The 21,567-nt window shown below is 44.0% G+C and overlaps 1 protein-coding gene across 1 annotated transcript in view; it reads right to left on the bottom strand.

Moving 5' to 3' along the window:
• The window catches only part of LRP1B (LDL receptor related protein 1B), a 1,445,547-nt gene that overhangs the window by 371,626 nt on the left and 1,052,354 nt on the right, over positions 1-21,567 (bottom strand). Inside the window, exons 49-50 of the mRNA XM_033944130.1 lie at positions 17,575-17,694; positions 6,023-6,151 (exon numbers count right to left, since the gene is read on the bottom strand). Of these exons, the coding sequence (XP_033800021.1) occupies positions 6,023-6,151; positions 17,575-17,694 (249 nt within the window). The remainder of the gene's footprint in view (positions 1-6,022; positions 6,152-17,574; positions 17,695-21,567) is intronic.

The raw sequence follows: 21,567 nt of genomic DNA, 5'->3' as shown, positions 1-21,567 counted from the left end.
CAGTCCCGGTCCTACAAAAACATGAGCTCCACCCTCCCTGCAGTTCGCTAGGAAAATCAACTGCTTTTACACCTAAGCAGCAGCAGGACCAGCCACCACTACCAAGAGCCCTTTGCCCCGATCCAGCCAGGCATGTGAGCTCCTCCCTCTGCAGTCCATTGGAGAAATCAATCTACCTGCTTTTAAATATCAGCAACAGTAGAAAAACAACTGCTTTTACATACAAGCAGCAGCGAGACCTACCGCAACCACCAAGAGCCCACAGACCCGATCCTGCCAGGAGTGTGAACTCCTCCCCCTGCAGTCCATTGGAGAGATCAATCTGCCTGCTTTTAAATATCAGCAGCAGTGGAGATCAACTGCTTTTACACCTAAGCAGCAACGAGACCAGCCACAACCACCGAGAGCACACAGACCCGATCCTACCAAGAGTGTGAACTCTTCCCCCCATGCAATCCGCTAAGAAGATCGACTGTCGGCTCCGGGCGGCTTTCCCGCAGAGGAAAGAATCCTGCATTCACCGTGGGCCTCATCTGGGGCAGCCTCCTTGGAGCGGCTGGGGCACGGGCAGTGTGTCTGGGAGGGAATGCATGGATGGGAGAACATCGCAGGGGAGGAGACATAGGCATCCTGGGACTGTCTGCCAAGTCTCTTCCCTGAAGAAGCCCTTTCTGGAAACGTCAATCGCTCCTCCTAAACTTACTTGCTCCACTTCATCACTGACGCTGAAACCGTGGATTGAAGACAAAGTTTTATTTTATTTTTCTTTCCAGCTTATGATTTATCTTTAATCTTATCTATTGTTTTGCCTTTTGTCTTTGTTTTGTTCTATTTCTATCATTTAAATTTCTCCAGAATTCTACTGTTCAACGGCTCCCCCTTCTGCTTCTATTCCTTTCTCTCCTCTCTTCTACCTTCCAAAGTATTTAGATCAATGCTGTCTTGTTAAAATGTTTATTTTATTTTTATTTTTCCTCTAACTCTACTTTTCACTTCTCTATTACCCTCCAGGTACTTTAGTTAGATTGTGAGCCTTCGGGACAGTAAGGGAATTTTTCAAGTACCTTTCTTATTTCTAATCTTAATGTATATTTTCTGTAAACCGCTTAGAACCTAACGGATGTAGCGGTATATAAGAAATAAATTACATTACATTACATTTACTGAGACTAGTCCATAGTGCTGGGTGAATCTGTGCTCATTTTAGGCAGAGCACTCAGGGCTCCTTATACTAAGCTGCGAAAGTGTTTTTAGCAGCTTAGTATAAGCAGAATTGCCAAGCATGCTAGACGCTAACACCAGCACTGAGCTGGCATTAGTTCTAGCCGCGTAGCGTGGGTTTAGCATGCGCGGAAGTTCTGCGCGTGCTAAAAACGCTATCGCAGCTTAGTAAAAGGAGCCCTCAGAGTGTCTGAAGTAGAATTATTAATGAATTTATTATCGAAGTGATTTTAAAATATCTCATTTAAGAAAGGTATGGAAACCTGCGGCAAGTGGAAACACAAAATACAATTGACTTAAATGGAACGGGCATCAAAGTTTTTATTTAACTCAAATAACACAATTTGATAGACAATGGGACTTGTATATTTTTTTTTCCTTTTGGGATGAAATGTGTGCTTATTTTAAATAAACTCAGTTCTGAAATGAGTTTGGCTTTCTATAGATGAAAATAAATTGGAAAACGATCTCTTTAATATTCTCTCATTTCATTTATTGAAACTGATATTCTTTCAGTTCAACTACTGACCACAGATAGCATTTCCTCTCTGCTATACAGTGATAACCCAGGCCTCAGTAAATGGTGCAAGGGAAAATAGAAAAAGGAAATAATTTGACCCAAAATGAAAACATGCCTATGGAGAGCCATTTTGAAGTTCTATATAAATGCAAACATTAGAACTCTGCTGGGAAACTTTCACTTTAAAATGAACTACTTGGTCTATCACTAGTCAAAAGTCAGACTTTTTGCACTCTTGTTATGTTTGCTAAGGTTTTCACAAAGTTCATGAAATATAGTTTGGGAATATTAATGCCGGTCTTGAATAAAAAAAAAAAATACTACAAATGACTCCACTAATTGCCATGTTAGATTTGTATCTAACATGTAGTAAATTCCTATGTTGAGCTGCGTTAATTACAAATCTAATGCACTTTAGCAAGGGGGCCCCTATGAGCCAAATTCTATAAACTGCGTCGAATCATGCCTTACTTTTAGGCACCAGTCCACACGATTAAGAACATAAGAATGGCCATAGTGGAACAGACTGAAGGTCTATCAAGCCCAGTATCCTGTTTCCAATAGTGGCCAACCCAGGTCCCAAGTACCTGGCAAAAACCCAAAGAGTAGCAACATTCCAGAGCTGAGATTGTGATGTCACAATGCCTCATTCCACATGTGTCTAAGAGCCAAACTAATCAGTGATGTCACAATGGCTTGATTGTCCTATACTTGGCTCACATAAGAACATAAGAACATAAGAATTGCCATCCTGGAACAGACTGAAGGTCCATCAAGCCCAGTATCCTGCTCCCAACAGTGGCCAACCCAGGTCCCAAGTATCTAGCTAGATTCCAAGTAGTAAATCAGATTTTATGCTACTTTTCCTAGGAACAAGAAGTGGATTTCTCCAAGCCATCCCAATAATGGCCTATGGACTTGTGTTTTAGGAAATTATCCAAGCCTTTTTTAAGCCCCGCTAAGCTAACTGATTTCACCTCATTCTCTGGCAATAAATTCAGAGTGTTGTGAATTAACCACTAGGCATCCTTTATAGAACATTGCCTAGCAACACCTAAGTGGGCGTAGGCATCGCTAGGTGTCACAGAGGCAGGCACATGTTCATTAGCCCAAGTTTACCTGGCTTAATTTACTGGTGTCTAACTCAGATGCCTAAGTCTACCATGCCTATTCTCTGCCCCTAACCACACCGACTTTTCAGGTAGGTGTTGTAAGGCATCGGAAGGGGCCTCAGCTTAGGCATCACTAGGTGCCATGTGGATATCCTCGCATAAGTTCAATTAACAATTAAAATAATTTTGTAATCATTTTTTTAAAGCTGTGATCAATTACCACACCATGTAAGCACTTGAAAAAATAAACTTTTGCGTGGATTTAGGTTAGGCGTTGCTAGGCATCCACATTAGCGACACCTAGTGGCACTTAACCTGGGCGCCATTTATAGAATCTTGCCCTATGTGGTTTTTGAATTACTTGGGGTAGATTGACGCTAAAGATACGCAATTCCGCTCAAGAGCAGGCATAAATATTAGCACGCAAAGAGGGGCATTTTTGATATAACATCTAAATCAGAGTTTAGGGGCTCCTTTTATCAAGCTGTGCTAGCGTGGTTAGCGCGTCGGACATTTCATCACGCGCTAACCCCCGCGGCTGGCTAAAAAACTAACACTTGCTCAATGCAGGCGATAGCGGCTAGCGCAGCAGGCAGTTTAATGCGCGGTGTTACGCATGTTAAACCCCTACCGCAGCTTGATAAAAGGATCCCTAGATGGTTTGCAGAACATGCACAAAAAATCCAGTATCAAATATGTCCATTTTCATAACTGAAAAATGTCTTTCTTTTCAAAAATGGATTTATTTTTGTTCAGCATGTGCCTATCTTTTTGAATTTTTTTTTTTTTTTAAACACCTCCAATAGCGGTTCTCCCAAATAGAAAGCCATTGGGATTTTGGAGGGGCCAGCACTCTTAGTAGACTAGCCATATAGGAATCCCAGCAGAGCAGTGAGGCACCCTATGGGGCACTGCAGAAAACCTCACCTAAAAAGTCCTAGGTGCACATCTCAACATAGCCCCCTTATATTGCATAGTGAAATATCCCAAACCCACTATACTCAACTGTTGTTGTTAGGTGCCATCGACTCATTTTTGAGTCCTAGCGACTTGATGAATTGTGGCTCTAAAAAGAAAACGGTTTTGTGCTAGTCTGCCCTCTACGCCTGGTTCCTTCAATCTTCCCAAACATGATGTCCTTCTCCAGTGATCTCTCTCTTCTGAAGGTATGACCAAAATAAGGCATTCATAACTTCATCATTTGGGCTTCCAGTGGCATAGCCGGTTTGATCTCTTCCAGAATCGATTTGTTAGTTCTTCTGGAAGTCCATGACATGACTAAAATCCTTCTCCAAAACCAAAGCTCAAATGAGTCAATCTTCTTTCTGTCTTGTTTCTATAGTGTCCAGCTGTACCCAACTGTACACCTCACATACAGACCTTATGTCTGCAGATGACATCTTTATGTCAATATAGTGGGGTTAGGATAGAGTTTGCAGGGCTCACAAATTCTACTGCAAGTGTAATAGGTAGAGTAGGCCTGAGTCCCCATCCCTATGGTTGACTACACTGCTTGCCAGACTACTACAGGAACCTATTTGCTGCTCTACTAAGACTGGCAATAATAGCTAAAGCTCTCATACAGACAGGTATGTACTGTTTCAGTCATATCTTTGGGAGGGGGGAGGAGTCAGTGACCATTGGAGGAGAGTGGGGGGGGGGAGGTCATGCTTACATCCCTCCAGTGATCATCTGCTCAGTTTGGGCACCTTTATGTTAAAAGAGGTCTAGTTCCAGATGTTCAAACTGTGCCCTAAACATATTCTTAAATGTCAGATTATGGCAGAGAAATGTCCATATCCTAAGCTTGCTCTAGTCTCAACCACACTACATTTCTAACAGGCTTCCTTTAGATTTAGATGAACAACATAGAAATCTGTCTAGAAAAACAGGTTTTGAAAGTAGAAAATTGGAAAGGTTTGGCAAGAAAAACGTCTACCTGCCCTTTTTGGACATTTTTTTCTTTTTTTGAAAATGTCCTCCAAAGTGTACATTTATACATATATTTTATAAAGATAATAACTTAAACTCCACTTCGTTATAATTGAGAGCACTAACCCCATGAAAGAAAAAGCCTCAGGTTTTAGGCAGAGCCCGAATGCTCAAACCTCCACCGCCCACATCATCGGCAAAAAAACCTTCGTAGGGGATGTGCAATGCCACCAACTATATCGGCGCAGGACTCAAAACAGCTGACTAAATTATCGTGAGGAGCTCAGTGCTAGAAAATGAAGCCAACGTTTCACGGTAAGAACCGTTTCTTCAGGGCTTGTAAATTTTCACTCTCCAATACGTTTTTTGAGTTGCTTGCTTTCACCCACGTCCTGCCACTTTTCACTTTATTTAATATAGTAGCTTTACATATATTTTATTAAATGTATGCATAATTTAGAACTCCATCCATACCCCACCTAAATCTATCCCCTCAACACACCTACACCAGAAACACAGAAAAGCATGCCCCATCTTCTCACAGTATTTTAACCCTTAAGGCTATTAAAAAACAACAATAAAAACAAACACTTTTATGCATATGAAATGCTTTTCATATGTGAAAAATTCTTAATAAAATGATCCCTCCCCCCATATCGGAACAGAATCTCAGATCAACCATAAAGAGGGAAATTCTATAAAAGGCAGCTAAATAAATAGATGCCTAATCCTCTCCTTTACAAAGCCGCACTGGTGTTTTTAGCGCCAGCTGTGGCAGTAAGAACTCCGACGCTCATAGAAATCTTATGAGCGTCGGAGTCCTTGCCACCAAGGCCAGTGCGAAAAATTCTAGCGCGGCTTTGTATAGGAGGGCCTAAGTTAGGCAGCTAATTTAATTAGCATATTAGCTTCAATTATGAGCTTTAATAAGCTCATAATTGGAAAAAAAAATAATTGGGTGATAGGCACCTATCTCCTTAGGCACAATTCTAACTCCAAGGTAGGTGTATTTAGGAGTGAAGGATTTAGGCATCATTTCTGTAAAGGACTTAGACACCTATAATGTAGGCTTTTAAAACCCTGGCCTACATTTTAGGTGCCTATGTTTTAGGTAGCCATGATTCTGTAATGGGTGCCTAAGTGTGATTGACACAAAATAGGTGCCCAACTTTAAGTGCCTATCTTTTTAGGCACCCGATTAGAGAATCTGTCCCAAATGCAAAGCGATTGTTCTTACCACAGCCTGCAGTAGACAGTTCATCACTTCCATTAGGGCAGTCTCTTTCACCATCACAGAGCCAGTCCTGAGGAACACAGGCATGTGAACCCAGGCAATTAAACATATTTACTGCACAGGTGACTGACCCTGCAACAGAAAAGGACCAGATCAATTTTTATAAGAGTACAATAACAAATACTGAGAGAGATATTGCATCACAGAATACTTCGATTAATACCTAAAAATTGTCATAATGAAATTGCCTATACAGTGTTCCCCCGCAAATTTGTGGATCACAAATCGCTGACCCAGTAATTTGTGGAATGCTCTGACCGCATCTTCCTGTACTAAAGTCAGGAGCTCCTGATTGGTGTAGCCTGGCTTTAGTAACAGGAAGAGGCGATCGGAGCATACCGGGTATGATTTAGTGCACCCACCGGCGCCCCAGCTGCCCTCTCCTGCCTCTTGAAATACTCAAAACCGCATTTGCAGATTTTCAAAATTTGCGAGTGTTCCTGGAACAGAACCCCCGTGAATTTCGGGGGAGTACTGTATTGCTTTTAAGAAAGAATGGGGCAGGCATGTGGGATCTCTTTGGGAGAGGAGAAGAAGCTAAAGCGGCTAGGGATCTTCAGCTTGGAGAAGAAACAGGTCAGGAATGATATCATAGAGGTCTATAAAATAATGAGTGGAGTGGAAAGGGTAGATGTGAATCGTTTGTTCCCTCTCTCCAAAAATACTCGGACTAGGGGACATGCGATGAAACTACTAAGCAGTAGATTTAAAACAAACTGGAGAAAATATTTCTTCAACAACGTGTAATTAAACTCTGGAATGTGGTGAAATCAGTTAGCTTAGCAGGGTTTAAAAAAGGTTTGGATACTTTCCTAAAAGAGAATTCCATAGGCAATTATTTAGATGGCTTAGGGAAATCCACTGCTTATTCTTAGGATGAGAAGCATAGAATCTGTTTTGCTACTTGGGATCTAGCTAGGTATTTGGGCCCTGGGTTGGCCACTGTTGGAAACAGGATACTGGGCTTGATGGACCTTCAGTCTGTCCCAGTATGACAATTCTCATGTTCTTATGGATGCTGTGGATGGGTTGACCAGATGTACCATTTGACCTTTATCTGCCATCATGTTTCTATGTTTCTGTAAGGCAATGTCTTCCAGATATATAGCAAAAATGACTCGGATGTGTGAAAAATCAATACTATAGTGAAACACACTTTCACAAAAGAAAAATGATGAGCAATGTCATATATAAATGTAGGCAGTACTGCTTCAGTTCAAAGGGGTGTATTTCAGAGAAATGCCCTCCCACCACCACAATGGTGGATAAAGGTGGTTGGGTGGTAACCTCAATGGCAAAAACCTCTGTTGTACTCCCTGTTGTAAAACTATAAGCAGGGCTGTCTATGCATAATTGATAGAAGAAAAAAGCTTTCAACTTATCTTCGTTAATCGGTACACCGACGGTGGCCAGCGTTTCACTAACTTGCTGCCTCAGGGTGTATCACAGTCCGATCAAACTATGGCCAGAAAGAGAAAATTATATCAATAGACTGGACTTAAGCATAACTTCAAAATCTTAAGAAGCCACTATGACATACCTTTTAAACGGGACGCTGTAACGTGTCTCCTGATCAAAAAGATGGCTGCACCATGACTGTACTGGGCTATGAACTCCCGGGAGATGACATCAAACCCCGGAAGTAATTGTGCAGTAAAAATGCTGACTAGACGATTAACATGTGGAAAGGTCGATATTAATTCTTGGGTTCAAAATATATGTATATATTTTTTATTTTTATTTATTTGGATTTTTTTGTTCATCCTAACACAGGTCAGACATTTAGGCTGAAACACACAACTTCATGCAATTCAACTTTTGTAGTCTATGTTTTTATTTGCCCATGCCCTAAGATTTACGTGGGCCAAACCATTCGCCCTTTTAGAACACGGGCCACTGAGCACAAAAGTTGCATTCAAAATAATAGACTTCAAGCCCCTATGGTTATACACTGTTTGGAGCATGACCATTTATTTACAGATCTACAATGTTGTGTGATCGATCACATTGATGACAGCTGTACTGACCGTCAACAGCGACTTTTGCGGGCTGAACAAGCATGGATTTACAAATTGGACAGTGAGGAACCGAATGGGCTAAATTTAAAACTTGAATGGAACGTTTTCTTCTGACTCTTTCGAAAAATGAAAATTTAAATTGTTGTTTTGGGTTTGTGTTTGTGTCTTGTTTGTCTCTCCTCGCAGGATTGAATTAAGTAGATTTTCAGGTACTTTTGGAACCCACTAAAATATGGAAAATATGAGATAAAAAACACAAAAGTTAAGAGAAAACCTTTAAAAACACATACATAAAATTAAAAGTTTATTAACCCTTTTTGTTTTCTCTTTGTTGCTCCTTTCCAGCTCTCTCCTGCTTTGAGCATTTAAATCTATATATATAAAATCAGATGTATGTATGTATGTGCCGCGATCACGCAAAAACGGCTTGACCGATTTGAACGAAACTTGATATGCAGATCCCTCACTACCCGGGATGATATGTTCTGGGGGTCTCGCGGCCCACCTGCACACGTGGGCGGAGCTACAAACAGATAATCAGATTTCACCCATTCATGTCAATGGAAAAAATGTAAAGAGCTGCCAACGCAAAAACGGCTTGCCCGATTTGAACGAAACTTGGTATGCCGATCCCTCACTACCTGGGGTGATATGTTCTGGTGGTCTCACGGCCCACCTGCACATGTGGGCGGAGCTACAAACATAAAATCAGATTTCACCCATTCATGTCAATGGAAAAAATGTAAAACCGCTGCCAACGCAAAAACGGCTTGCCCGATTTGAACGAAACTTGGTATGCAGATCCCTCACTACCTGGGGTGATATGTTCTGGGGGTATCGCGGCCAACCTGCACACCTGGGCGGAGCTACAAACAGAAAATCAGATTTCACCCATTCATGTCAATGGAAAAAATGTAAAAACTGCCTCCGCAAAACCGGCTTGCCCGATTTGAACGAAACTTGGTATGCGGATCCCTCACTACCTGGGGTGACATGTTCTGGGGGTCTCACGGCCCACCTGCACATGTGGGCGGAGCTACAAACAGAAAATCAGATTTCACCCATTCATGTCAATGGAAAAAATGTAAAAAACTGCCATTCTCACAGTAATTCCAACTACCTGGGGTGATATGTTCTGGGGGTCTCGCGGCCCACCTGCATACGTGGGCGGAGCTACAAACAGAACATCAGATTTCACCCATTCATGTCAATGGAAAAAATGTAAAAAGCTGCCATTCTCACTGTGACCAATTTGGACGAAACTTGGTATGCAGATCCCTCACTACCTGGGGTGATATGTTCTGGGGGTATCGCGGCCAACCTGCACACCTGGGCGGAGCTACAAACATAAAATCAGATTTCACCCATTCATGTCAATGGAAAAAATGTAAAACAGCTGCCAACGCAAAAACGGCTTGCCTGATTTGAACTAAACTTGGTATGCAGATCCCTCACTACCTGGGGTGATATGTTCTGGGGGTATCGCGGCCAACCTGCACACCTGGGTGGAGTACAAACAGAAAATCAGATTTCACCCATTCATGTCAATGGAAAAATGTAAAAACTGCCTCCGCAAAACCGGCTTGCCCGATTTGAACGAAACTTGGTTTGCGGATCCCTCACTACCCGGGATGATATGTTCTGGGGGTCTCGCGGCCTAACTGCACACATGGGCGGAGCTACAAACATAACTTCAGATTTCACCCATTCAAGTCAATGGGAAAAATGTAAAAAGCTGTGGGACCGATTTGAACTAAACTTGGTATGCTGATCCCTCACGACCTGGGGTGATATGTTCTGGGGGTCTCGCGGCCCACCTGCACACATGGGCGGAGCTACAAACAGAAAATCAGATTTCACCCATTCATGTCAATGGAAAAAATGTAAAAAACTGCCATTCTCACAGTAATTCCAACTACCTGGGGTGATATGTTCTGGGGGTCTCGCGGCCCACCTGCATACGTGGGCAGAGCTACAAACAGAACATCAGATTTCACCCATTCATGTCAATGGAAAAAATGTAAAAAGCTGCCATTCTCACTGTGACCAATTTGGACGAAACTTGGTATGCAGATCCCTCACTACCTGGGGTGATATGTTCTGGGGGTATCGCGGCCAACCTGCACACCTGGGCGGAGCTACAAACAGAAAATCAGATTTCACCCATTCATGTCAATGGAAAAAATGTAAAAACTGCCTCCGCAAAACCGGCTTCCCGATTTGAACGAAACTTGGTATGCGGATCCCTCACTACCTGGGGTGATATGTTCTGGGGGTCTCACGGCCCACCTGCACATGTGGGCGGAGCTACAAACATAAAATCAGATTTCACCCATTCATGTCAATGGAAAAAATGTAAAACAGCTGCCAACGCAAAAACGGCTTGCCCGATTTGAACTAAACTTGGTATGCAGATCCCTCACTACCTGGGGTGATATGTTCTGGGGGTATCGCGGCCAACCTGCACACCTGGGCGGAGTACAAACAGAAAATCAGATTTCACCCATTCATGTCAATGGAAAAATGTAAAAACTGCCTCCGCAAAACCGGCTTGCCCGATTTGAACGAAACTTGGTATGCGGATCCCTCACTACCCGGGATGATATGTTCTGGGGGTCTCGCGGCCCAACTGCACACATGGGCGGAGCTACCAACATAACTTCAGATTTCACCCATTCAAGTCAATGGGAAAAATGTAAAAAGCTGTGGGACCGATTTGAACTAAACTTGGTATGCTGATCCCTCACGACCTGGGGTGATATGTTCTGGGGGTCTTGCGGCCCACCTGCACACATGGGCGGAGCTACAAACAGAAAATCAGATTTCACCCATTCATGTCAATGGAAAAAATGTAAAAAACTGCCATTCTCACAGTAATTCCAACTACCTGGGGTGATATGTTCTGGGGGTCTCGCGGCCCACCTGCATACGTGGGCGGAGCTACAAACAGAACATCAGATTTCACCCATTCATGTCAATGGAAAAAATGTAAAAAGCTGCCATTCTCACTGTGACCAATTTGGACGAAACTTGGTATGCAGATCCCTCACTACCTGGGGTGATATGTTCTGGGGGTCTCGCGGCCCACCTGCACACGTGGGCGGAGCTACAAACAGAAAATCAGATTTCACCCATTCATGTCAATGGAAAAAATGTAAAAAGCTGCCATTCTCACAGTAATTCAAAAACGTCTTGACCAATTTGAATGAAACTTGGTATGCAGATCTCTCACTACCTGGGGTGATATGTTCTAGGGGTCTCGCGGCCCTCCTGCACACGTGGGCGGAGCTACAAACAGAAAATCGGATTTCACCCATTCATGTCAATGGAAAAAATGTAAAACGCTGTGGGACCGATTTGAATGAAAATTGGTATGCAGATCCCTCACTACCGGGAGTGATATGTTCTGGGGGTCTCGCAACCCACCTGCACACGTAGGCGGAGCTACAAACAGAAAATCAGATTTCACCCATTCAAGTCAATGGAAAAAATGTAAGAAGCTGTGGGACCGATTTGAACGAAATTTGGTATGCAGATCCCTCACTACCTGGGGTGATATGTTCTGGGGGTCTCGCGGCCCACCTGCACACGTGGGTGGAGCTACAAACAGAAAATCAGATTTCACCCATTCAAGTCATTGGAAAAAATGTACAAAGCTGTGTGACCGATTTGAACGAAACTTGGTATGCAGATCCCTCACTACCTGGGGTGATATGTTCTGGGGGTCCCACGGCCCACCTGCACACGTGGGCGGAGCTACAAACAGAAAATCAGATTTCACCCATTCAAGTCAATGGAAAAAATGTAAGAAGCTGTGGGACCGATTTGAACGAAACTTGGTATGCAGATCCCTCACTACCTGGGGTGATATGTTCTGGGGGTCTCGCGGCCCACCTGCACACGTGGGAAGGGTGGGTTCACCCAAGAATGTATATGTTCTTGCTCCTGGAGGTGAAACTAAAAATGTTGTTTATAATCAATTTTTGTGTTAGTTGAATTGTATTCATTTTGTCAAATATTTCACATTATACTTTGAATATTTTACTTTTTATAAAGCTGTAACAAAATTATTTCATTCACCACTATAAAGTATCTTTATTTAAATCCATTTACAGTGTTATTGCTATAATTAAATACCCGTGCAACGCCGGGGCATCAGCTAGTATAAAATAAATAAAAATAAAAAATATATACATATATTTTGAACCCAAGAATTAATATCGACCTTTCCACATGTTAATCGTCTAGTCAGCATTTTTACTGCACAATTACTTCCGGGGTTTGATGTCATCTCCCGGGAGTTCATAACCCAGTACAGTCATGGTGCAGCCATCTTTTTGATCAGGAGACACGTTACAGCGTCCCGTTTAAAAGGTATGTCATAGTGGCTTCTTAAGATTTTGAAGTTATGCTTAAGTCCAGTCTATTGATATAATTTTCTCTTTCTGGCCATAGTTTGATCGGACTGTGATACACCCTGAGGCAGCAAGTTAGTGAAACGCTGGCCACCGTCAGTGTACCGATCAACAAAGATAAGTTGAAAGCTTTTTTCTTCTATCAATTATGCATAGACAGCCCTGCTTATAGTTTTACAACAGGGAGTACAACGGAGGTTTTTGCCATTGAGGTTACCACCCAACCACCTTTATCCACCATTGTGGTGGTGGGAGGGCATTTGTCTGAGGCTTGTCCTCCATTTCTCTGAAATACACTCCTTTGAACTGAAGAAGTACTGCCTACATTTATATATGACATTGCTCATCATTTTTCTTTTGTGAAAATGTGTTTCACTAAGGCAATGTCTTCCAAACATTTTTTCATCGTGGTACACTAAACTCGGGACTATGTCTAGAGGGCCTCTGAGCATGTGCGGACATTGACCAATGATGTCAGATGCATGCTCACAAATGAAGTCACACAGTTTGTGATTCACTGCTATAAGGTGTATACATTATGGTCGCTTTGCTGCTCCTCTGAAGTGTAAGATCATATCTAATGCATAACCTATTACTTTATCTTTGCTTTATACTCAATCGGCTACTGGTGTAAGCCCTCTGAAAGAGGGTATGGCCATTGGAGGGCTGTGGGCAGGTCATAGACATTCCAAGAATATACATGCATTGGTATAGAATATGCCCAAACTGCGCCTAATTTAGGAGCACGGATTTACACCTAAAAGTTAGGTGCAGATCCTGGCAATAGGCACTGTTCTATAAATAATGCCTAACTCGGAGTGCTATTTATGGAACTGTGCTTAGCACTCAATTTTTCAGTGCTGTTTTTTGGCATCGTATACAGAATCTGGTCCTAAATGTGGATTAGTACCATGTTAATATAGTCAATTCTGCCCCACCAAGTCCGGTGTAGAGGGGACCAATTTGCTCATCCATATTTAGTTGTAACATGCGTTCCCACGTAGGTCAAAACTGAATTTCTAAATATTTTATCATACGTGGACACCTCCTAATAAGTACCTAGGCAAAATGAGACCAATAACAAAATATATTAAGCGGCATTCATTTTGTTTGTTCCGGTTAACAGAATAACCTGTCCTGATAAAGAACCAAAGGATTCAAGTATTTGAAATAAGCAGAGAGCCAAATGCTCTGGGTCAATAATATAAAGGAATACATCATCTGTGTAAGCATCCCACTTGATACCATGCACATTTGGGTGCTCTCTCAAATATATATACACTTTCCCCTCCCTATTCCCGGTTTCGATTATTCACAAATTTTTTTCCCCAGCCCCCCTCCCCCCCCCGAGAATCACTCGTTGGCAGCCTGCATTGAAAAAAAACAGCCTGGGGACTTGGATCGGGGCAAGGAGGGAGGCGATCGGATGAGGAGGAGGGGGGCGATCGGAGGAGGAGTAGGGAGGCGATCGGATGAGGAGGAGGGGGCGATCGGATGAGGAGGAGGGAGGCGATCGGATGAGGAGGAGGGGGCGATCGGGAGGAGGAGGAGGCGATCAGAAGCGGAGGGGGATGGAGGAGGCAGAGGAGGCGAGCAGCTGCCCCTGGAGCAAGGACCTTACCTGGTGGTCAAGCGGTGACACGTGGCAGGAGCGATCTTCCTACACTCCTGCCCCGTGCAGAGCCGTGCTGTGAGTTCCTGTGGTCTCACGAGACTACAACAGGACTCTCGTTCAACTGAGGGCTCTCGGTCAAATACTCATATTTTGCACATTTACACACAAAACATTTATTGCTGGGCATAAATGTTATACTCTCATTGAGTTTATACACAAGGGATTGCTTTTTTTATTTTTGCTATTGTTTTCCTTCGTTGAGGGTTTTTATAACAAGGAAGAGGTTTTAAAAAAACTGTAGTAGATTAATAGACTTCTTTGACTAAATTCATGCTGACTCTATCCTAGTAAACCAATGGGCCATTTTACTAAACTACAATAAGCACTAACGCATGCTTACCATAGGGTAAAAAAGCACTATTGTGGGGCGTGGTCAGGTGTCCTGCAATACTTTTGGGATCGAAGCACACTTTCCATTAAATTACATTAGTGTTTTTTATTCCGCCATTACCTTGTGGTTCAAGGCGGATTACAGAAGAGGATTTCTGGACATGTCCAGAGGTGTTACAGAATAGAGCGGGTTGCTTCAGAGGATTGAAATGTTTCATAAGGTGTTAGTTAGTCTTCATGGATTTCTTGAATAGCAGGGTTTTTATTTCTTTTCTGAAAGTTTTGTAGTAGATTGGAGAGTTGGTGGTCTAGTTTTGCTGCCTGTGTGGCTAGAAGGCCATCGTACAGTTTTTTCCGTTTAATGTCTCTGATTGGAGGGTATGTGAATGGTGTCTGGGTTCTCCTGTGTCTGGTTGTGGTAGTTTGGATTAGGAAGTTCTTCAAGTAGGCTGGGCTGTCACCATTTATAGATTTAAATAATAGACAGTAGAATTTAAATAGTATTCTTACTTGAATTGGGAGCCAGTGTGAGTTGAGGTATGCCTCGGTGATGTGGACATGTTTTCTTAGTGAATAGATTAGTCTCAGAGCAGTGCTTACTGTATGTAGTTGTTTTATCATTGTTGCAGGGCAGGGGAGATATAGGATGTTGCAGCAGTCAAGGAGACCTAGGACTAGGGACTGGACCATGAACTGGAATTGTTTTCTGTCGAAGAATTTTCGAACTTGCCTTAGGTTTCTCATGACCGTGAATGATTTCTGTATTGTCTTGTTAATTTGTGGTTGCATGGTGCAGCATCTGTCTATCGTCATTCTCAGAAGTTTTAGAGTGGGTTGAATTGGGTATGTGATTCAGTTTATTACTAGGTTTGATATGGTTGGGGTTTTACATTTTTTTTCGAGAAGTATGAAATTTGTTTTGTCTGGGTTCAGTTTTAGTATTTGGTCATTCATCCATGTTGCCGCAAAAAAATAGAATTTATATTCTAGCACTGGGGGTGTGTCTGGGAGTAGGCTTCTACAGCGCTAATCAGCATAGCACGTTGCCACACTCTAACTAATTAGCATGTGGTTAGCATGGGAGCCCTTAGGGGCAGATTATATAAACGGCACCTAAATCAGCCAGTGCCTAAAAAAGGTACCTGCCACATGTTAATCACGCTTAGGCACTGTTTACAGAATTGTGACTAGCCTACGTCGCCGAAGTTTTTGGAAAATTGAGCTTAGTGGCACCTACTTCATGCTCCAACCATAGAAACGCCCACTTAGGCGCCACTAAGAGCATTGTGATAAGCACCTATCTTTTATAGAATCGGATAGGCACCTATTGCCCAATTAAAACTAATTTTTGAGGCTGTTAAGGGTATTTTGCCAGTTAAGACCCCCTTTAATTAAGCTGCATTAGGGTTTTATTTATTATCGGCTGCTGTGGCAAAAGCTCTGACACCCGTAGAATTCCCATGAACATCAGAGCTTTTACCGCTGCGGCCAACGATAAAAAACCCTAACGCGGCTTGATAAAAGGAGGCTTTAAAGAAACAGCCCCTTACCGCCTATAAAATTGGCATTGGTAAGTGCTCATACACTAATGGCCATGTACTAGTGGAAAAAATTAGCATATCACTATTAATAGGAATTATGGAAAATCAGCCATTTTACTGCTGAGCTAAAAGTGGCCTCAGAGTTTGGGAAAGACCTCCGCTGGGGGATAGTGCTGGTCACTTTTTAGCATAGCTTAGAAAAAGGGCTCTCAGTTTTGTTCATTAATGGACGCGTTAAGCGCTAAAATTGTTAGCGCGCCTTAGTAAAAGAGGAGGTAATTTTGCTCATTACAATAGTTGCTACTATTTTACCCAGCACTGATGTCAGGTTCACTGTAGCAGTTCAGATGAACATTGTACAGATTTTATCTAGGTTAGATTTTGATCTTTTTCAAACATAAATGAATTATATTTTTATATTACTACTAGTCTTTAAGCCCGTTACATTAACGGATGCTAGAATAGATCTGTCTGTCTGTGTTTCTTTATCTCTCTCTCCTTGGCCGCTGTCTGTATCCTTCTGTCTCCCCCCCCACCCCCGAGCAAAGCTGTCTGCCCCCAGGACACACCTCCCCCCCAAAGCAGCCCCCTTTCCCTCTCCCTAACTGTCTCTCCATGGCCCTCTTCTGTCTTCCGCCCCCCGAGCAAAGCTGTCTGTCCCCAGCACACCCCTCCCTATCTCTCCATGGCCCCTTCTGTCTCCCCCAGCACACCCCTCCCCCCCAAAATCAGCCCCCTTTCCCTCTCCCTGTCTCTCCATGGCCCCTTCTGTCTTCCCCCCAGAGCAAAGCTGTCTGTCCCCAGCACACCTCCCCCCTCAAAGTAGCCCCCTTTCCCTCTCCCTATCTCTCCATGGCCCCTTCTGTCTCCTCCCAGAGCAAAGCTGTCCCCAGCACACTCCCCCCCAAAGCAGCCCCCTTTCCCTCTCCCTATCCATGGCCCCTTCTGTCTCCCCCCAGCACACTCCTCCCCCCAAAGCACCCCCCTTTCCCTCTCCCCCTGGCTCCCGGTATTGATCCCCTTCTTACACTCCCCTCCATCCCGGCGTCTTCTGGCCTGCTCCTCTTCAAAGCAGCCTGCAATCGTGGTGGCCGGCTTTAGCAAACCTCGCAGGCTTCTCTCCAACTCAGTAGCACGTTCCCTCTGACGCGATCCCGTGCATCAGAGGGAGCGTGCTACTGAGGTTGGAGAGCGGCCTGCGAGGTTCTTTAAAGCCGGCCACGATCGCAGGCTGCTCTGAAGAGGATCAGCGGCGGCAGCGAGTGAGGTGACACGGCGAGGACGTGGGCAGGCAGTGAGTGAGAGGCAGCGGTGAGTGAGGGTGGGCAGTGACGCGCCGAGGACAGGGAGAGAGCACAGTCGCGCGCCTTCAGCCCCCGCATGTGCCGTGAGGTTAGAATGTTGCCACAGAAGCACACTTCACGGCGCCACACCGCACGAATTTTCGAGAGCGCACGCGCGCTCTAGCATTTTATTATATATGATAACATTTGCACTCCTTCATTCAAACACTTACCGCAAATCGCATCACTCTCATCAAAGCCATCACCACAGTCATCTTCTCCATCACATATCCACTGCCTGGAAATACATTTATTTTTGGAGCAAGCAAACTGATTCCATGAGCAGGATGTATCTGAGGGAAAGCATCAGTTTGATAATACTGTAAATAAAATGAAGAATTATCCCTTCTTTTTTTAAAATTTTTATTTAATTTGCATTTCAATTTTTTAATATTACTGATCGTGTGATATTAGGGAAATTAGAAACTAACAAAAGGTAGTCATTCCAATGAATCTTAAGAAAAGCAATTTTTAAATATTAATCCATCAAAGAGGAAAAATAGATCCACAATAATTAAAAACAAATACATAGGAAATAAACTCAAGATACAAAAGGAATACTACCCAGAGATACTCAGCCTCAGCCAGCCTATTAGCAATATTGTGGTGAGCATGCAACAATGTTCAAATCTTCCTTAATACATAAAAAAAATCTTACAGTTGTTTGGGGTCCAAAGATTAAAAATGTGTATCCTCAAAATCCATCAAACAATTACAAGGAAAATTAAGGGCTCCTTTTACTAAGGTGCACTAGGGCTTTAACGCGCAGAATAGCGCATGTTACATTGCCGCGCGAGCTGGCGTTAGTTCTAGAAGCATAGCACACGGTCTAAACTAAACTAAACCTTATGGGGTTCATAATTTTAAAAAAAGGCTAAAAAGTGCCTAAATGGCTACTTGGACGATCAAAAAGCCTGATCGTCCAAGTACCCATATCTAAAACCAGCTTAAGCCTTTCCCCTGCCTCTAAACGCATAAAGAGAAAAGAGGCGTGTTTAGAGGAGGGGAAAGGGCGGGCAGTGGGCAGGAGGTGGGCCGACCTACACCTAGGCGTGCAGCAGGTATAACCAAAACCTTAGGCAGATTGCCTAGTCGGCACTTATACCTTTTTGACTTAGACAAAGTCAAACCAGATCTAAGTGCCGGAAAAGGGGCCGCTGAGCTGGTGGCCGCTTCCGCGATCAGTTCAGCTGCCCAGCAACCTACCCACCCACCCACCGCAACCATCGCAGCAGGAGAGATGGCTCATCTCCCGTACTGCGATGCCATCACTCCTCTACCCGAACTGCCGCGACCCACGGCAGGAGAGATGCCCTTCTGGTCCCGGCGACCCCCCTGACTCGATATGGCCATGAGGGAGCCCAAGCCCTCCTGGCCCCAGCGGCCCCCTACCCCCCACTCCCCACTCCAATACGGGCTGGGTTGGCCCAGGTGCCTCAGGCCCCACCTGTGGGCGGGGTTTCTGCCGCCTGGGCCAATACGCCCCATTCTGGACCCGGCTGGCCTGCCAGACGGGTGGGCTTGGCACCCGTCTATCCGGCCAACGTTGAAGGTTCGGGGAAAGGGGGGGGAGTGGGCGAGTCAGCCGGGGGGGTCACGGGTCTGCGGGGGGGCTATCGGGGGTTGGTCGTTGGGGGGAGGGGGGTTGTGCCGAGGGCAGGAGGGCCTGGGATCCCTCCTGCCCGTATTGTAGTGGGGGGTGGGGGGTAGGGGTCCGCTGGGGCCAGGAGGGCTTGGGCTCCCTCCTGGCCATATCGAGTCGGGGGGGGGGGTTGCCAAGGCCAGGAGGGCTTGGGCTCCCTCCTGGCCCGATCGTACTCGGCAGGGGGAGGGCACGATCGCCGGGGCAAGAGGACTTGGTTCCCTCTTGCCCCGATATCGTCTGGGGGTGCCGCGGGTGCCCGGAACAGAGGGGCTTGGGTTCTCTCCTGCCCCGATGTTGTGTGTGTGTGTGGGGGGAGGGGTTAGTGTGGATTCTGTAACCGGTGTTGTTTTTGACAGACACCGGTTACAAAATCCAGCTTTTAGGCGAAGGACTGGCTCCTCCTTCGCCTAAAAGCCCTTGTGTTGGACGTTTTGGGCTTATGCGTTTTTTTGGTTCATTATGGGGTATAAGTGTAGACGTCGTGGGGGTGTACTTGTAGATGTAGTGGTTGGCTGGGCGTTTAAACAGCTAAATGTAGAGGCAGGCCATTATCAAAACAAGGACGTTTGTTTTGATTATGGACACTTTCCCTGCTTCTGCTTTCAACGTTTAAGGCCTTAGACCAAAAAGGGACTTAGAAGTTTTTTTTAATTATGCCCCTCTAAGTTTGTATACCGCATCATCTCCATAAAGATAGAGCTCGACACGGTTTACAGGTAATTCAATAAATGAAGGAAGGACATAATAAGAAATTGGAGGTTAGAAAGAGGATAGCTAGCTTTACATTTTAAATAGATAGCTTTACGTTTTGGAGAAAAGCCATGTTTTCAGATGCTTTCGGAATAATTGGAATGAGCCTAGGTTCCGCAGCGGGGCAGGGAGGTTATTCCAAAGCTCAGTGAATTTGAAGAAAAGGGTGTAGAGTGCGGTAATTTCCTGCGTGCGCTAAAAATGCTTACACACCATAGTAAAAGGAGTCCTAAGTGCAAAGTTGGATCCCAAAGGCTGAGCCCTAGTCTTTAAGGCCAAAACAACTCTTTACCTCATTTGTGTAACGTCTAGCTATGTCAGGAAAAGCCCTTACATTTGAACCTCAAAACTGATCATTCAAATGACATAGTAAAGTCGTAAAATTGTATTACAATCTGGCTCCAAAGAAAAGGTTACCACCAAGGTGGTCCTCTGGGTAATTATCTCCAAAGAAGATCCCAAAAAAGACTTCATAACTGATTTTCTTTGACCTTGGAATTCCACCACTCTAGCTTTTCTAAACCCCAATATATACTGGGCTTTAGTTAGAGGTAGCAAAGATTCCATTGGCATCTTCAGCATCTTCACTAAATATTTTTTGACCATGTGTCTAGGAGAGGTCAGTTTGGACTTTGAAAAATTTAAAAGCTCAAATTAGGCCTCCTACATAGTTTGGTTTTCTATAAACTCTAGCCTATGATGGACATGGGCCTTGTCTTTCAGCGCGTACATATATTTATTCAGAGAAAAAAGAGGGATGACTGATTTGGGCATGCCAGGAATGGAGTTTTCAATTGTAGCTTGTTAGTACCATATTAAGCACAGAATTGCTAAGGGGACAAATTACTAAGCCACATTAAAATTAACACACTTTAGGGTGTGGTTAAATTTTCAACACTTATCACAAATTGTGAATTTTATTATGATGATATTAAGGGGCGGGGTTATTAAGGTACATTGTAACCATAACATACATCATTTGCCCTTTAACATGTGTCAAAGGACAATAACCTGTATCGTATCACTATAACACAGGATAAAATAAGTTACTGTGGAATACACAGTAATGAGGTACGTAGCAGGTAAATGCATGCAAAATACCTATTACTATGCAAATTGAATAACACAAGTTGTGGTGAACGCCACAAGCTGATTTATTCCTGGAGAAAAAACACCAGCAAAAGGTTGGGATTTTTTCTTGTATTGGAGCATCTGGCCGCAAAGCTATATCCAATGCTACTGGTTACTTCCCAAAGCGGCTGATACTCGAAAGCAGGAGCTGCCCCTCCGCCTTCAATCTGATGCCTACCAAATCACATCCTTCTTGCTGAAGACTCCCCATATCACATCCCCCACCTTGAAGATCCTGCCAATGCCCCATTCTGATTCCCCCTACTGCATTGACCCTTCAACTTACTAAAAATACTCCCACCTTCCTGAAGTCCCACCTGGATCTTCCTGTAGGTAACCTGGATCTACCTTAAATAATTTGTGATGTCTAATAGGGCTAGGGTAAAACCAATCCTTATTTGTACCTGCTTTTTGTCAGCGTCAGGTTCAAAATGGTGCCAGCAACTCCTAGTGGTAGTCTTGAGGTACTATTGTGCTAGGGGTCATTTGAACTTATAACTGAGCCTGAAATTAACTATAGCAGAGTGGATCCACCATTCGAAGGGTGGATACTCATATGACTGCAGAAGGAACCAAGGCTATATCTGAAAAAGGTAAAGAGGAAATCTATTCTGGAAGGTGGCTTAGGACATACTGAGAA

This window comes from Geotrypetes seraphini, chromosome 5 (assembly GCF_902459505.1).
Source record: "Geotrypetes seraphini chromosome 5, aGeoSer1.1, whole genome shotgun sequence".
Lineage (NCBI taxonomy): Eukaryota > Metazoa > Chordata > Amphibia > Gymnophiona > Dermophiidae > Geotrypetes > Geotrypetes seraphini.
The sequence above is the reverse complement of the archived record's forward strand: the minus strand, read 5'-3'. Positions and strand labels throughout refer to the sequence as shown.